Source organism: Merops nubicus, unplaced genomic scaffold (genome assembly GCF_000691845.1).
Source record: "Merops nubicus isolate BGI_N331 unplaced genomic scaffold, ASM69184v1 scaffold10107, whole genome shotgun sequence".
NCBI classification, from domain to species: domain Eukaryota; kingdom Metazoa; phylum Chordata; class Aves; order Coraciiformes; family Meropidae; genus Merops; species Merops nubicus.
Window position 1 is genome coordinate 25,442 of NW_008618301.1, and position 16,562 is coordinate 42,003.

The 16,562-nt window shown below is 36.1% G+C and overlaps 1 protein-coding gene across 1 annotated transcript in view; it reads right to left on the minus strand.

The window, feature by feature from the left end:
• LOC103775918 (receptor-type tyrosine-protein phosphatase delta-like) overlaps positions 1-16,562 on the minus strand; it is a gene marked incomplete at its 5' end in the record, with an annotated part of 43,188 nt that overhangs the window by 19,322 nt on the left and 7,304 nt on the right. The window contains 6 exon segments of the mRNA XM_008943392.1: positions 2,636-2,753; positions 4,863-4,889; positions 6,821-7,014; positions 8,005-8,310; positions 11,790-11,934; positions 13,636-13,769. Of these exon segments, the coding sequence (XP_008941640.1) occupies positions 2,636-2,753; positions 4,863-4,889; positions 6,821-7,014; positions 8,005-8,310; positions 11,790-11,934; positions 13,636-13,769 (924 nt within the window).

The following is a 16,562-nucleotide window of genomic DNA, read 5'->3' on the forward strand; positions in this document are numbered from 1 at the left end:
TCACGTACTCCACTGCAATAGTCATTACACCAAACAGTTGTAATGGCATGCCATTACTAGTAGAAACTCATGCCAGCTGCCTTTGCCAAATTGCCAAAAGTAATTTGTTTCTGTTAGCTGTTATACAGTACACCATTGTCTTAACATAAATTTTCTCCTCTTAGCTGAAATCTGTATTTCAGGTGTATTGTTCAGCCCAGAGAGTGAATTCCAAATAGCGGACAAACTCTGGTGCTATGAGATACTTCAACTACTGTGACCCCAAAATTAAAGGTCTAATTAAATTCTCCACAAGAATTGTATGATATCACTGACTAGTAAGTCTTAATTTTTATCAATTTTTTTTTTTAAATTACGTATTTTGCAACTGCTTCCTGAGTAATTTAAATTTCTCAAATACTTTGACTTGGAAATGTTTTTCCTTCATATGACTTCATAAACTAGGAAAGGATATCAGACAAAAAAAAATTCTGGAGTGAAAATATTAGCTTCATTCAGTGACTTCACTAAAAACTGTAGTTAACAGAAAAACTGCAGATTCACATTTGGTGAATCTTTCCTATATAAAAAAATATATAATACTTTTATATCACTAACTGGACACAGCTAAATAGTTACTTATCACCTGAATAACATATGAATAATAAGCTTATTCAGTAACATTTAGACCTTTATTCTCCTTTCATATCTCTTATAGATATAATCTCAATCATTCTAATGCAGCTGCACCTGACTTAAACCTTTAAAAATCAAACTAGAAAGTCAGACCCTTCATTTACTTTATTGTAGTATGTAAATAGCAGTTTTTTTAGGAAATAAAATCAAATGGAAACTCTCAGAGAACAAGAGGGTGTATTTCAGACCTACAAGCCCCTGGTATAAATGCATCATTCCTTCACCTGCCTGATGTATGCTTATAGAAAGTGAGCTGAAAACTCTTGCCACTGACTGTAACTATTGTCTCCCTCTTCAAAAACCTGCATATGAGATTTTCTTACAAAAAAATTTCAACCATGGCAAAGTCTAACAGCAGGTGAAGAGGTCTTTATAGAACCTGAAATGTATGAAGAAGCAAAATGGTAACTAGCTGGTATAGAGACCAGGACCAAACATTACTTGTTCACAGGATGAAGCAAACAGCACAAACAGTGTAATATTTATTACATTTACAGGCATGCCTCTGATTCTCAATTGCTCTTCAGTCACTCAGGGTTTTATGGGACATTGGATTTGTTCATCTTTCTGAAGTAGAAACATCAGAGATCTTGGAAAAGTGAAACATGAAGAGCCAATAAAGACTAAATTCAAACAAGTATTAAGTTTGGCAAGGTCTGCATAACACATGTTTCTATCTAGAAACTAACCAAATCATAATCTATATAACTGTGTTTACTTAAATTGAAAACTGAACTTGAAAAAGAATAATGGATCAAGTGTCTTTTTTCAAGTTCAAATGTAAGTGGGAAATATATATAACTCTTTTTTTTTTTTTTTTCGCCCAGACTATGAGAATTCAGGAAAGATAAGAAATTGGAGGTTAAGTTTCAGTGTGTGTCAAGAGTAATGACTAGAAGGTACTCAAAAACCTGAAATGAAACTATATAATGCATCTAGCCAACAAGACTGAGATTTTTCCAAGGAAAATGATGTGGTAAGGATATACATGTTTCTGATATCAGTAAATGTGCTTTACATTCAGTGATTGTTTTAAAAATTGAGTCAATCAGTACAAACATAAATACACATGGTCTTTATATATGAGCATAAACAATACATTGTTAGCAAGAGATTTTTTAACACTGCTACAAAGGTTTCTGTGCAATTGTAATGGAAAACCTTTAATGGTTACACTACAAAAGCCAGAAAATGGTTAAGTACAGGCTGTGAACACCTGTAGGTGCATACCAGATGAAGGATGTGGTGGTGTCATTTGTTTAAGGTGTGCTACAGTGAACCATTTACATTTATAAAATTTTGTTGCCCATCTGAAAGCAATTTAGTTTGTCTCATCAGTGCTAACCACATCAGCTGAATCAGTCATGCAGTCAGATACCCGCCATCTAGTACCACCTATGATTAAATGCAGATTGAACACAGTGGCATGGTGTATTTTGCACCAGTTTGTGCCTGAAATTTGCACAGAAGCAATACCGGTTTTAGGGTTTCACAATCTGGACTTCCCTTCTGTTTTCTAATTCTCTGTTTTAATAATCACATTCCTCTGAGATAAGTTGTGAGAATCATACAGATAGGTTCTTTCAGTGTTCTTACTGACAGGCAGCAACATTGCTGCTTTCACAAAGATCAGGAAGCCCTTCACAAGTTTTTCAAACACCCTTATCAGCTTTGAATTTTTATTTTTCCCTCTCCAAGAAGACACAACCAGAATGGAAGAACTAGTAGAAAGTATAAATTAAGTAGTATATTTTGGCTGCACCTTGAATGGAGGAAGGGACAAAGGATGACTCTGGTTCTGTTTTTGTCTAAATAAATGCAGAGACAAATACTGAAATAGAAAATCCTATGTCCTATAAGCACTTCTTACACAACAGGAGACTTCCAAATAGTAGGAGCAAAACATTAGCACATAAAGTCAAAGGATATATTCAGGGATTAACAGATATGTGAGTTTTACCTGCACCAGTAGTAGACACAAGTTTGGGCTTGCTGCGCGCTCCATCACCTTTCGTTGTATAGGCTGTCACAGTGAAGGAGTATGTAGTTTCAGGCTGAAGCCCAGAAATTATCATTTCCTAAGATGAAATAAAACAAGGGTGATTTATTCAAAATAGACTATATTCCAGGAGAACATGGAATCTTTAAAAAAAAAAAAACCAAAACCTGTATATTTCATACAGTGCACTCACTTTTGTGCTACTGCTGGTAGTGATAGCAAGCATTTGACAGCACCAACAGACTGTTCTGTGTGAATTACTTCATAATGCAAGATGTTTAACTCCCTTAAGCAATAAAAGAAAGTACAATTCTAAATAGCTTGCCTCAGGTAGTTTAAGGCACAAGGCCAAAGGCTTAGTGGTATGAACAGTGAATAAAGCCTTCTGAAATGCCTTGCCTGAGGAATACTACTGATCTTGTAAAACGTATGCATATGTAGATATGAGAAACTCCATTTAATTTAGTAATTTACAGGACATCACTGATACAATTATAAAATGCCTGGTAAGAAGTGTGTTGCACTTGTATCACCATGTTGTAATGATGGTTTGGCTAAGCCTTGTTACTTTCATAATACTGTCACTGCAACCTGTGTCATTGATTGGACTGTGCACCTGAGCATCTCAAAGGACCTCAGAACCAACTCACTCTTCAAAAGACCTACCTAAAACACCATTAAAAATCTGGTCAGAGAATAAATCTGACAGCCTTCAAAGAAACAACAGCAGCTACAAACCAAGTAGCTTTTCAGCTACTACCAGTGAATGAGAGGAAAATCAAACTGTGTCAAAGCACACATGTGTGGGCACACACATGTGCTATATATAGACAGGAGATGGTGAAATGATGAAGGGCCAGCCACCTGGAATGAACTAAATCTACATCATGTTATAAGCCTAGTCAGAGGAATTTAAGCATTGACACTCACAATATAAATACATTTTATATGCAAGTATAATAAGACAGTATTTGGAGCCAGCTACCAAATCCAAAGCTCCCAACTCATCAGCTTCCAATCTGCAACCACTGGATGACTCCTTTGCATTTTCACATGCTTGAATGGATTAACACTAAATTTCACTGTTGCCAGAGAGCTGGTGTATTTATGTGTCTAGAATAAATAGTAAATGTGGAATCACACACCCCTCAGATTCAACAAACCTAAAAGTTGCTATAAAAATTATGGGTAATACTACTCACAGTAAATGGATTTTTCAAGATAGTGAGTATGAGCTTAGCACAGATGTGGTTAGAATTCAACATCGTATTTACAGGCAGTTATTAGCATTATAGAAATAACAATGTAATGATCAGAATGAGTGGGTAAAATAGCTCAAATAAAATAAAAACATATTAAAAAAAAACCAAAATCAAAACCAAAACCAAAACCAAAACCAAACCCTCCTCCTTAGACTCTATCTCAGAACTGGATTGATCTCATCTTTCATAAAGAAACTGTACCTGACAGTAACAGAATAAAAATTGTAAAATGACAAAAAAAAAAAAAAAAGAAAAAAAAATGCCATTCTTTTAATCAGTAATGAGGATATTAGACTCATCAAAACCAAACAGTACTTCATGGTCTAAGAGATATGACTGATGTAGTGTTGCAGTTATTTAAAAGTGTGGTTTGGATACAGCAAACACTATTCATTAGGCATAAACACTGCAGGGCATTTGGCTTTCTTCACATCATACAGAATACATTTATCAAATTACCAAAAAGAAAGCAAAACTGACTTCAGCTTTCAGGTATACATAAAAGTGTTAACCTTAAAATGAATACAGGAAAATATGACTATTGCTGTGCGACTCTGAGCTACTTTTGTTTTATTCTTCTAATACTTTCTTCTAAAGAGGAAATCGTGAGGCAAAGTTAGTGACAGCCATCAAAAAGAAGAAAACACAAGCCATTTCTGTGCATTTTAGCATTATGCATAACCCCAGAACAAGCAAGCAACAGTACAACCCACACTCCCTGGGAAAAGAAAGAAAAAAGTGCCATAAGGGAAAAAGTGTTGATGTTAGGAGCATGCATTTCTGCCAATGACAAAAAAAAAAAAGGAAAACTGAAGAAAAATAAAAGTAAATAAATAAATAAAAAGGAGGCTACAAGCAAACAAGCAAAAAGAAAAAAAAAATCCCAAATCAAACACACATTGTTTTTCTGGCCAAAAGCTACTCACATGTTCAGTAGTATCATCATATTCCCACTGTTTGAGAGTAAAGAATGTTGGAAGGAAAAACAAAACAAATGAAGAGATTTGTAGCCTGTTTGAAGTAATGTTTTCTTCTTAAGAGAAAAATAAATACGAAAGATGTCTGGAAAAATCATGTACAATTTTACTTAATTATGTAGGATTGCATAGAATTTGGTTAATGAAACCAGGCCAGGCATTTTTAATTCCATTTCAGCTCTCCCTAAAAATGAGCCACTTCTCTTTCCTTCAGACATGAAAGAAGTAATGAATCCTCATGTACCATGTAGTAATATTTTATAATAAATTGTATTAGTAAGAACTACCAAGGTAGAATTAAAGGCTACCTAGTTTATTTAATCATGTTACTAGGCTATATGCTTGAGTTTCCTAAATGAATGCAATGCCTTATTTAAATGACTAACAGAATTTTTTAGTCTTGAAACCTAATCACACAGATCTTTCACCATGAAGGTCTTCACACCTGCACAAGCCCTGATCAAGCACATCATAGAAGTATGACAGGCAGGAAGGACTGGCAGAAGGAAAAAGGAGGTGATTATATAGAGTGAACCGATGGCGAATAGGCATTTCCAAGCCAAACTTGGTAAAAGGACATGTGACTTTTGCTTTTTTATGAAAGGCTCCAACTTATCATCTAGTTTCTCACCTTCTGGTGTTTCACATTATCTTACACTAGTACCACACAGAGAGTGAAAGAAAAAAATCTGTGCAAGGAAGGGGAGAGCAAAAGCACAGCTGCATCTCCTTTTTCATCTTTTGCCTTTTCCCTTTCTCTTCTCACTTCCTCACCTCCCCATGTTTCCATTTTTCTTTCCACTGAATTTATGCTGTAAGAACACCATACTTCAGTTGGTAAGTACATATAAAAAGACAGACAGGCTGGAAGGTAAGCTGCAAGAAAGACCTCCAGGAACAGAGATGATAATTTAAGGTCATCAGCAAAATGTAGGTGTAGGAGGCCTGTTCTCAAAAAAGGTATCTGCAAAGCTGAAATTTAGAACTGACTGGAATAACAAAAGGAAAAAGCAAAACCCCATTTATTTAGTTACATAAAATGCTTAAGAAGCAAATTTAACTCTTTACTTTATGCTAGGTTGATAATTTCTTATCATTTTCAGTCATGCCAGTAAACTGAGAGCTAGCAGTGAGAAATGCGTACTTGATAATTGTTTCAAAGTAGGATGATCCCTCCAGGGGAATCTTCAGTTTTACAGAGCACTAATATATCCCAATCAGTAAAATCCTATGTTTAGAAGCTTTTTAAACTTGATATGATCATGCTTTTGTTTTCATCATGTCTCATAATTTATAAAACAGCAGAGAAATTTTGAAATAGAAATTTCCCCATATCTACTTAAACTAAGCTCCTCACGTTTTTACAAAGTTATTGATATGAATAATGACAAGTATAAATACTTGGGTGATTTCTAGATTTGTGTTAATAAATTAATTTCCTGTAACAGGCACGGTGAGGGGGACACACGCTAATGGAAGTAACACTGTAATACTGAGATAACACAGGCTTCTAACAATTCTAGGTTCGCCACTGAAACAGAGAAATATTGTGTGGGTGGATCAGGCAGTGCACACTTTGCTACACCGACTGTGATCTGGCTCAGGTCTCCCTGATGCTTTGAAACTTCAGAGCACAGGTATCGGGTGAAGTCTTCAGGCTTAAGGAAGCCAGCAGAATGACACGGCTTGTCATTTAGTTTCACACCTATACAAAAATGGGTGCCTAGGTATGGATGAAGCACCTTTACCCCTTGCTGTTGTGAAAAGAAGTTGTTAAAATAAAGACAAAGAATGTTAATTCATAGGCTGAAATAAAGGCATCAAAAAAAGGCAGTTTTGGATAGTTCTCTGGTACACAAAATGTTTCCATTGTGACCTAGAAAAGAACATAAAAATGCTGTACTTACCTGTGCATCAGCCAGCATGATGTCCTTCAGCATGGGCTGACCCTTTGGCTCTCCATTTTCCATCCTCACATAGTGGACCTGGTATCCTCGGATCTGACCATGCTGTTTATTTGGTACAGGTGAGCGCCATGACACTTTAACAGCAGTAGAGTTGACAGCCTCTACCTCGACTTTGCGAGGAGGACCACTAGGAACTGGAACAACATCATTGGACAGAAGAGAATTACAAGGACCTGTCCCACACATGTCTTTTTGGGGTTTGTTTGTTTTTTTTTTTTTTTTTTTTTTTTTTTAACGGGCAGACTCACTATGTTTTCTTTGAAGAATACAAATTGCTCAGCAAATGAAAATACTCAACCAATCTGCTCTACCTTTCAGTGAAAAGATCAAAAAACATGACTGATGCAAAAAAATGGAAGAAAAAAGAGTATTAGAGAAATAGAAAAACATGTAAAAATGTACAAAAGCCAAGGAGGATGCTTTGAGATTCAAAGCATTACAGTATAAAGAGATATTTTAATCACTGAAATAATAATAATACTACTAATAAAACCAAAAAATATTTCAAAAAAACGTTTCCCTTGTTTTTGTTTGCTAAGTTGTTTGTTTCAGTTTGTTTTTTTTTTTTTTTCAGTAGTATAAAAAGAAGGTTGATAATAGGGCTGTCTTCTGTCACTTTCAAGCACGGAAGAAAAGAATATGTATGGAGCATCAGTTTTCCAAGATCAAAAAAAAGCTAAAAAAAAAAAAAATAAAAAAAATAATTTAAAAAGAACCAGTTAAAAAAATCCCAACAAACCAAAACCTGAATAGAAGTTCATAGACAAAAGTGTTTAAAAATAACAAAATAACAATGACTGTAAAATCAAGGAAAAGGCAGAAATATTTTCCTTCTAAGAGTTATTTTTATGTTAAAGGAGGAGTAAGAAGGATATGTATGGGCTCAAAGGGGCATCAGATTCCTGTCACTCGCAAAAAGAGATTTTCTGTTAGAGAAAAACAGAACCAGCAAATATAAAAATGGTGTAGAAAGGACAAGTCTTTGATTAAAAAACTCAAAGGGCGATAATAACTGTGATTTGGAAAAAAAGAGAGGCAGAAAAAAAATACTTGTTAGGCTATACAAAAGACAGCAGATCGACAGGGTCAGAGAGGCGCAAACTGATGTAGTGGAGGCAACATACCATCTTCATCTGTCCGAATCAATACTGCCAAGCTCTCTGGGCCAGGTCCAACATCAGTGTGGGCAGTCACAGAGATCCGGTACTCAGTCCATTTTTCCAGCTGTTCCAAAAGGTATTGGGTACTGTCCGAGGAAATTCCCAAAATTTCATGGGGCTTGACATCTTCTCCATCAATCCCAATGTACTTGATGGAGTATTCAGTGATAATGCCGTTCTGTTTATCCACCGGTGGAGGTTTCCAACTTACCAAAATGCTAGTGGAGCTGGGGCTTGTGCAACTAATGTCTTGAGGAGGAGCTGATGGCTCTAATTTCAGTAGTGGGTTAAAGGAGGATTTGAGTGAAAGGATAGGAGTGATTGAAAAAAATGAACAAAAGAAAAAAAATAAATAAAAGACAACCAAATGAAAATAAAAAAATAAATAAAAAAAGAAGAAACTTAAAAAAAGCAAAACATCAGATAATCATATGCACCTTGGCTTATTAACATGAGGAAACCGAAAATGAATAGACAAACTAAACGGTGAAAAATGATGTAGGGGAAATACATGAAAATGAAACCTCAAAACAATATTACCTACCTGTAGTTAAAATTCTTCTTGAAATAAAACAAAACATGACACTTCTATGACTACTGATCTATTTGTATAATCCTCGCAATTACTGCAAGCTGTGATATTTTACACAAGGTGACATGCATATTACTTACAAATTTGGAAATAACCCCTTCAATTGGGTTAATTTTCTTCGAGAAAAATTCTCTCCTTATAGAACTCCTAAAAACTTGCAATAATTGCTAGAAGTTGTTCCATGAATTGCCATTTTTGTGAACTCCCCACTTGCTCAAACAAATTGTTATTTTTTCAGGTTATTTTATAACTGAGTCTGCCTGGCAAAAGTCAACCTCAAATTATGTTTAAATGGAAAGCATTTACTGAAACATTTACTGTAGCCAACATACTAGGAGCATGCAGTCAACAGAAGATTAAGGTCTTAGTCAAAGATTTACCTACCAGGAAAATGTGACAGGCTTGTTGATTCTGACTGTAACTTGTACTTACCCTAGATCAGCTGCCTGTTTTATTTTTTTAACTTCTCTTGGAGACACCTTTGCTAGCAAAGAATTAAATCCTACCAGTAACGTAGGTAACTTCTATAGGAAAAAAAAAAAAAAAATCTACCCCCAAACAATGTGTCATGAAAGCAGGTATTCATTTTACAAAAAGATTTCACAAGCTCAGCACATCAGAACGGTGAGAGATTCTGACTTTCTTTCATCTCTTGTCACCAGCACCAACTCTTGCAGAGCAAAAATGTTCACATTTGCTGATTTCGAAGAGTCTGTTAGCATATTTACCTTTACTGGGCTCCAGAGCAATTAAACATGTATGCTGTGCCATTGCTTTCAGTAAGGCAATTCAAGTACTGAAAGTTAGCTACGCATTTATGTGCTTTTAAATCCACTTTAACTTGTCAAAGTCTATGCTTACTAACAGACAACACCAAAAAAGGAGACACAGCTCAAATTAATGGGCAGAATTAGCAGAGGTGGACTACTTTTCTACTTCTGCCTTCTCTCTTGGAAGAAAAACATAAATTTGGGTGCAAGACCCTTACGACACTTTTTAAATTTTTCTTTTCTTATTTTTTTCCTTTCTAACTCTTTTCTTCCTGTTTCTGAAGGGAAAAAGATCAATGGATTTCCAGTGCTTATACTAGGCACATTAAACAAAATTAAAGCAATAGAGAAGGCCTAAAGCCCTGCTGTGACCTATTGCATTTACACAAGTATGTTTTGGTTCCCTACAGTTCTTATGCAGGGATCAATGGCTTTTAACTCGGTATGGTACAATGCTTTTCTGAAGGGAAAACAGGATGGAATGTACCAGCATTTCTGCATTTCATCTACTTAGAGGACGTAGATGAGGGGACAGATGAGAATTATCAAATTTGGGATTTCTTTTTTAGTCTAATTCAGTAATCAAGTACTCAAAACATGTTGGTTTCCTTCTACCATCAACTTGTGCAGGAAGTAAAATACAAGTAAAATCTCACTTGAAGATCTTATACGTAAAGAAATAAATCCCTGTAGCATCTTTCTCTGAAACCAAGATGAAAGGCAATAGTGTATTCTGGTGACTATTGCTAATAAACTCATAGAACTTTATTAATTTTTAATCCATTATACTCTGAAAGCACAAAATATTGCATTTATGTAACTAAGGATAATCTGTAAGCTACTTGTGTAACCAGTTTTATCAATGCATATATCTTTTTCTTAAAATACACAATTTTTTAAAAAAGATTTTGCAGTCTTTTCAACAAATAACCCAGGTCTGTTCGCTGAGATCAACTGGATTTTCCTACTACGAGATGACATAGGGCTGAAAAAGATATTAAATATTTCTATATTCAAGAAGGGGAAAACGGCAATATGCTTACATATGGAACATGCTACCTTGGCCCCTAGATGTTTATTTTGTATCCACAGTCTAAGCAAGCTTCAATCAATTTAAGAAAAAGAGCATTTTGAATAGCTGAAATGTTTCCCAGAATAAATAATTTCGTCTTCATCAAATTACTGATTTGGGATTGCTAAAATCAAACACGCCTTGCCAGTATCTTTAATACTAGCCTTGTGTTATAGAACCATCTTTTGTGCTTATTTCAAATGCCTTAGGAATGTTTCAGAAGCACATTTAGCTTCGGTTAAAGGTCTGCAGCATTGTAACTCTAATAATTCACACTAATTCCTCTTAATATATAACACTAACAAAGAATGAGAGAGTAATCACATCTGTCATGACTGCAAATTAAAAAACCTCATGTCAATTGAGAATCTAAATTTGCTGTTTTGAATAGTGTTAGGTTAACGGTTGGACTCGATCTTAAAGGTCTTTTCCAACCGAAATCATTCTATGTTTCTATGAATAATATTACTTTAAGAAAAGGCCAATTTATTATAAAGAAATACAAATAGAATTGAGCTAGGTTTTAAAATGAGACTGTCTAATGCAAACTGTGAGGAAAGCATAACTCACAGTTTCTGGACATCATCCTTGAATATCTCTTTCAATCAAGTCCTAATTTTGGTATTATAAAATGTATTTATAAAACCCTGACTAATTTTTGCATCTAATTTGCAGGTTGGTGTGAGAGTTTCATGACATTGTTATCATAAATGTCCAGTAAGAAAACAATTTTTCTACTGGTATAAAAAATGACTGAACATCATAAAAGGTCTAGATTAAAAGAAATCTAACATAAAATCAGAATTATTAGCTACTACAGAATATGTAGTATACAGTTATGAGGAAATTTTTGGTGCAGTCTAAAATATTCAACCTAACTCACTCTACAAAATTTTTTGCACTTCAGGGACATGCTGCAGGAACAACCTAGTATTACAGGAAATCTGCAGACTAGCAATGTGGAATTTTATGGGTGGAGGACACGAATGTATAACTACTGCATGATATAACATTTTATCCTATTATAGCATGAAACAAAATTTTATTATGACAGCATTATATTGTCTCCTTATTGTCTCACTGTTTTACAGAGTGTTTTTTGGAAACTATGTAAAGGACACTCACATATTAAGCTGATCAAAATATTTCTACAAAACCACATATTTCAAGCATTCTTTTGCTGTATTACGCATGATGAATGCTGTATTTTTATCATTTTGTCTTTTCCTCCATTGCTGCTTTTCTGGGCTACAGAGATTAATCTTTATGAGAAATACAAGACAAGTGAATAAAGTTAGCAAGGAAAGACACCTACTTGACTGCATGGTTCTTGCTGAGATTTCTGCTGTTGAAGCACCCAGTCCTTGAGGAGAACGTGCAGCTAGGCGGAATAAGTACAAGCTGTTTGGCTTTAAGCCTTGCAGGCGATAGGATGTAGTAGGTTCAGTGGAAAGCCGTTGCTAAAGGTAGGTAATAAGAGGATGTCTTGATTAATATTCAGAGTCTCTGATTCCCTATGTTGTCTATGGAGAAAATGCTTTTACACTCTGATGACAGCCCCATTGAGAAAAACTTAAATTCAAGAAAATAGATCAGAACAAACCCAAACCAAAGGAAAACGAAAACAAATTTATTATTTTTGACAAACACATTAAGGAATAGGATTTTTAAAAGTTAACAGCTTAATGGGCATGAAGTACAAAAGGCTTTTCAGACAATAACACATGAACAAAGCTTTACCTATAGTTACCTCTTCTGACAGTAACTATGGGGTTTTATAGTATGAGTAAATTCGGGTTTAACTTTGTAGTTAAATTTGTGTTCAAATTACTAAGAAGCAAATTATTCCAAAGGGTAACTTGTCCAGCAGGGACCTTCATCTATTTGGAGGTGAAATATGGATCTGTCCCCATTCCACAAAAAAGCTTATGCATTCATAGTATATGTGTGAAGTCACTGTAAGCATAAGCTCAGCTGATGCATCAGCAATGATTTGATGATGCAGGAGAAATCAATGAGGCTGACACTCTCCTGCTGTCTTCTGAGACTGCTGGCTGTTTTCTTTTGTCTCAGACACCTGGCAATATAACGTGGTTTCCCTATCAGAAGAACGCTTTATTCTAAAGTTTATGGTACTAACACCACAAAGGCCATCAAACTGAATATTTTTAAGAAATACTGGTACAGAAAGAGTACGTAGCAGGTTTTTAACTTTAGGAAAAAAAAGCCCAAACTATTAGCTAAAGTTTAGAGTAGCCTCACAACTCTCTTACTTGGTGGCAAAGAGAAACAAAAATTTTCAAAGGCTGAAAATAGACTCCAAGTCTATTTTTAGTAGGTCCAAATATAAGTGCCAAAAAAAATCTTAATGGGTCACAGAACCACAGAACGCTAGAAGGTGGAAAGGACCTCTGGATATCACCTACTCCAACCCTGCTAAAACAGGTTCACCCAGAGCATGTTGCACAGGAATGTGTCCAGGCGGGTTTTGAATACCTCTGGAGAAGGAGACACCACAAACTCTCTGGGCAGCCTGTTCCAGTGGTCTATCACTCTCACAGGAAATAAATTTTTCCTCATGTTCAGATGGAACCTCCTGTTTACAGTTTGTGCCCATTGTCCCTCTTCCTGTTGCTGGGAACCACTGAAAAGAGTCTGGCCCAATCCTCTTGATTCCTGCCCTTTAGACAACAAGAAGCATTGATAAGATTGCCTCTCACCCTTCTCTTCTCCAGGCTAAAAAGCCACAAGTGTCTCAGCCTTTCTTTGTAGGACATGATCCAGCCCACTAATCATGTTTGTTGTCTTCTGCTGGACCTTCTCCTATAGTTCCTTATCTCTCTTGAACTGAGGAGCCCAGAAAAATGCAACACGTCCCTTGTCCATAATATGTCTTAACACACTTCTACTTCCAAGTCTTTGTAGAGGAACTGGCTTGGATAAACATGATCAATGTCTAAAACCAGATACAAATTCTGTGGATGACTTGTTGCCAACAACTGCAAAGTTCCACCGTCTAGTCACCACTTGACAGCATTTTCCACTGTTTATACATTCTCAGTTCTAAAGGAAGTTACTAATCCATCCATTCTAAAGCATTGCAACATTGCATGTCTGACTCATTAAAGAGTATTTAAAAGATGCATAGTCTTTCCACTTACCTCTTCCCCATGCTCCCCATCTTTGTAAACCAGTTCATAGCTGGAAATGGTATCAGAGCGTGGAGGTGTCCAAGAAAGCAATATGCTTGTTTCAGACTCGGGTTCTGCTTTGAAGTTCAGTGGCTGACCAGGAACTAAGGAAAAAGTTGAGCAGTATTGCGAACTTTTTATTTTGTTAATTCAACACTTATCATTCTAGCATTTTAGACTTAATACTTCTTAATTTTAATCTTAATATTTCACACAATATTACTTTTATTGAGCTTATTGAACTTAAACAAATTGATTAACTGTACTATGAAATAATCTGAGCTCAGAAAAAGAATAATGATATATTTAAGTCACGCATTATAAATTATTGAGGATTTCAAATAAATGCTTTGCAGTGTAAATGTACACAGAACTAAAATGCAATTGAACAGAAGCCTAGTAGTGGGTACCAGCAATTTAATAACCTATGTGTGAAATGCCAAATATGTAGATGTATTTTTGTGTGTGATATGGGAAAATGCTAGAATTACATAAGATTGGCTGGAATAGTAAAGAAGAAAGGGTTAAAACCATTTCATGGCTTTAATGAAATTAAACACATCCTGCTCTGTTCTAAGAAGACATCTAAATATTGAATGTTTCTGTAACCTAAAGAAATTACAATCTACTGAAGAGATCTTCAGTATGTTCCCATTAAATGACATATTTTTACCAATAGAGATTAATTTCTAGTAACAATGCTTTCTAATTCCAAGAACTAAAAATGCAACTTCTATTCCAGTAGTCAAGCACATTCTCTGCTGTTACATCTTGTGTAATGGTCAAAGAATTTATCCAGTCTATGCTCAGCTACTTCTCTAAATAATAAGGCTTACTGGGAAAAGACAATAAAAGATAACCCTGTCATCAGAATACATACAATCCTTTCGGAACTCAAATTCTAAAACACTACTTTCAGTTAATAGTGCTCTTGATAAGGCACGATACAGTCCTCCACAGCAGCTCTAGCTTTTCAAGAATAAAAGGTGGCATGCTTTATTATTTCAGGAAAAAATAAACAAAACAAAAAAATAGGTGCATTCTTAGTATGTACTGAGAACAGGTGTCACAGGTAGGATGTGACAATAATGACTATTTCACAACCATTTTTCGGGATAGAATTTTATTATAGTGTTACATTTCTTTGGTACAGTAAAAGACTTAAAAATACCATGGAGCAAATGGCAAAAATAATTTGTGGTTGTAATTCTTATCTTCACCAGACTCCTACAGTATGTCACTCTGAGGATAACAACGCTCTTGTGTATGCCTGTGCAGGTTTGATATCTAACCTTTAAATAAACAGATAACCTGTCAACATGAGGTGCACATTCAAGCTTTTTTTTTTTTTTTCCCCCCTTTCAGAAACAGGATGAAAGAGAAAAACAAAAGGTGTGGAAGTATGTTGTCAGTTTTGGATGAAATCAGCAACAGTGAACAGTGGACCAAGTCACTTTATGGGAAGGAAAAAAAAAATAGGAGTAATTATCTATTTTTCTAAAAGATGTCTGTTGCAAAATGGGACCACTTCCTGGGTATTGCAAAGTGCAAAAGTGAAAAAGGTCACAAAGTACAGGGAGCAATTATAGGAAATACCAACAAAGTATTTTTGACAGAAATGGTTCTAATTTTATCCTTTTAAAACTGAATGGATTTGAAATTAAGAGGGAGAGAGTGTGGTAACTGGATAATTCCTAGCTTTGAAACAGATTGTCAAATACCACTAGATGAAACTTTTAACTTGGCATAGTTCTATAAATGCATTTATTAGATGAACAGTACAGGTTTTTAGTTTAGCTGCTTCAAAACACTCCTGAGTAACAACCTTAAAACAGCTGCAGATTTGCCTCTTGTTGTTACCAGGTTAAAGTAGATGTGGAGCTCCACTGCAGGCTCATCAAAGCTTAAAAATAAAATATGGAGTGTAGGCAGCTATTTGGAAGCGTTTACTGTGCTACAGGTTGTTTCAAATGTATCTCCTGAAACTTAGATGGGTACCTGGCTCTAGGCATTTTTCTTCTTCATTTGAGATAAAGACTAAAGAACTGGTAAAATGGATCCATGGAAAAAATTATTTGCTCCAATGGGTATCAAAGGATAGGGAAAAAATTATTTTGGCAACATATCTGAGCAGCACGGTTGGAGTTACAAAATCACTGTAGCCTGGTCATGGAATGTCAAACAGCAGCTTATGTTATCTGTGCCATGCTATCCATCCTGTGTTTGATATCTTTACCAGTGATGTAGGGGACAGGATGGAGGGTATATGTTGCAGGTTTGCAGACATCAAGGTGGGGGGAGACTAGTCGGCACACTCAAGGGTCAAGCTGCTGTTAAGCTGGACAATGGGGAGGAACAGGCTGATGCTTCACCATGAAGTTCAGCTAGCCCTGTTCCGGGAAGGCACAGATGGAGGCTGGGGCTGATGGAGCCAGGGAGCAGCTTTAGGGAATAGTCCTGGGACCTGGCTGGCAGTGTGTCAAGCGGGGCCAGCCATGTACCCAGGTAGCAACCAGGGACAATGGTGTCTGGGATGGTGTGAGCAAGAGGTGGCCAGGGGAGGGCAGGGACTGCTCCCTGTGCTCAGTGTCATTCAGACCACATCTGGATACTGCATCTGCTTTGGGCATCAGTAAGATGGGTCTGGACTGGAGTCCTTGCCCAGAGAAGAGAAGATGCAGGACTGGGGCTGGTCCATCTGGAAGAAGGGATGGCTTCAGGGGCACCCAACAGCATTCTTGGCATGGATGGAAGTGATGGAGAAGACACAGCCAGGATCTTCACAGTAGTGCATGGCAGAAGGGAGAGAAACAGCAGCACAAGCTGAAATATGAGGGTCTCAGGCTGGAAATAGGGAAAAAAACTTTTCCCTACGAGGACAGCCCAGCTCTGTGGCT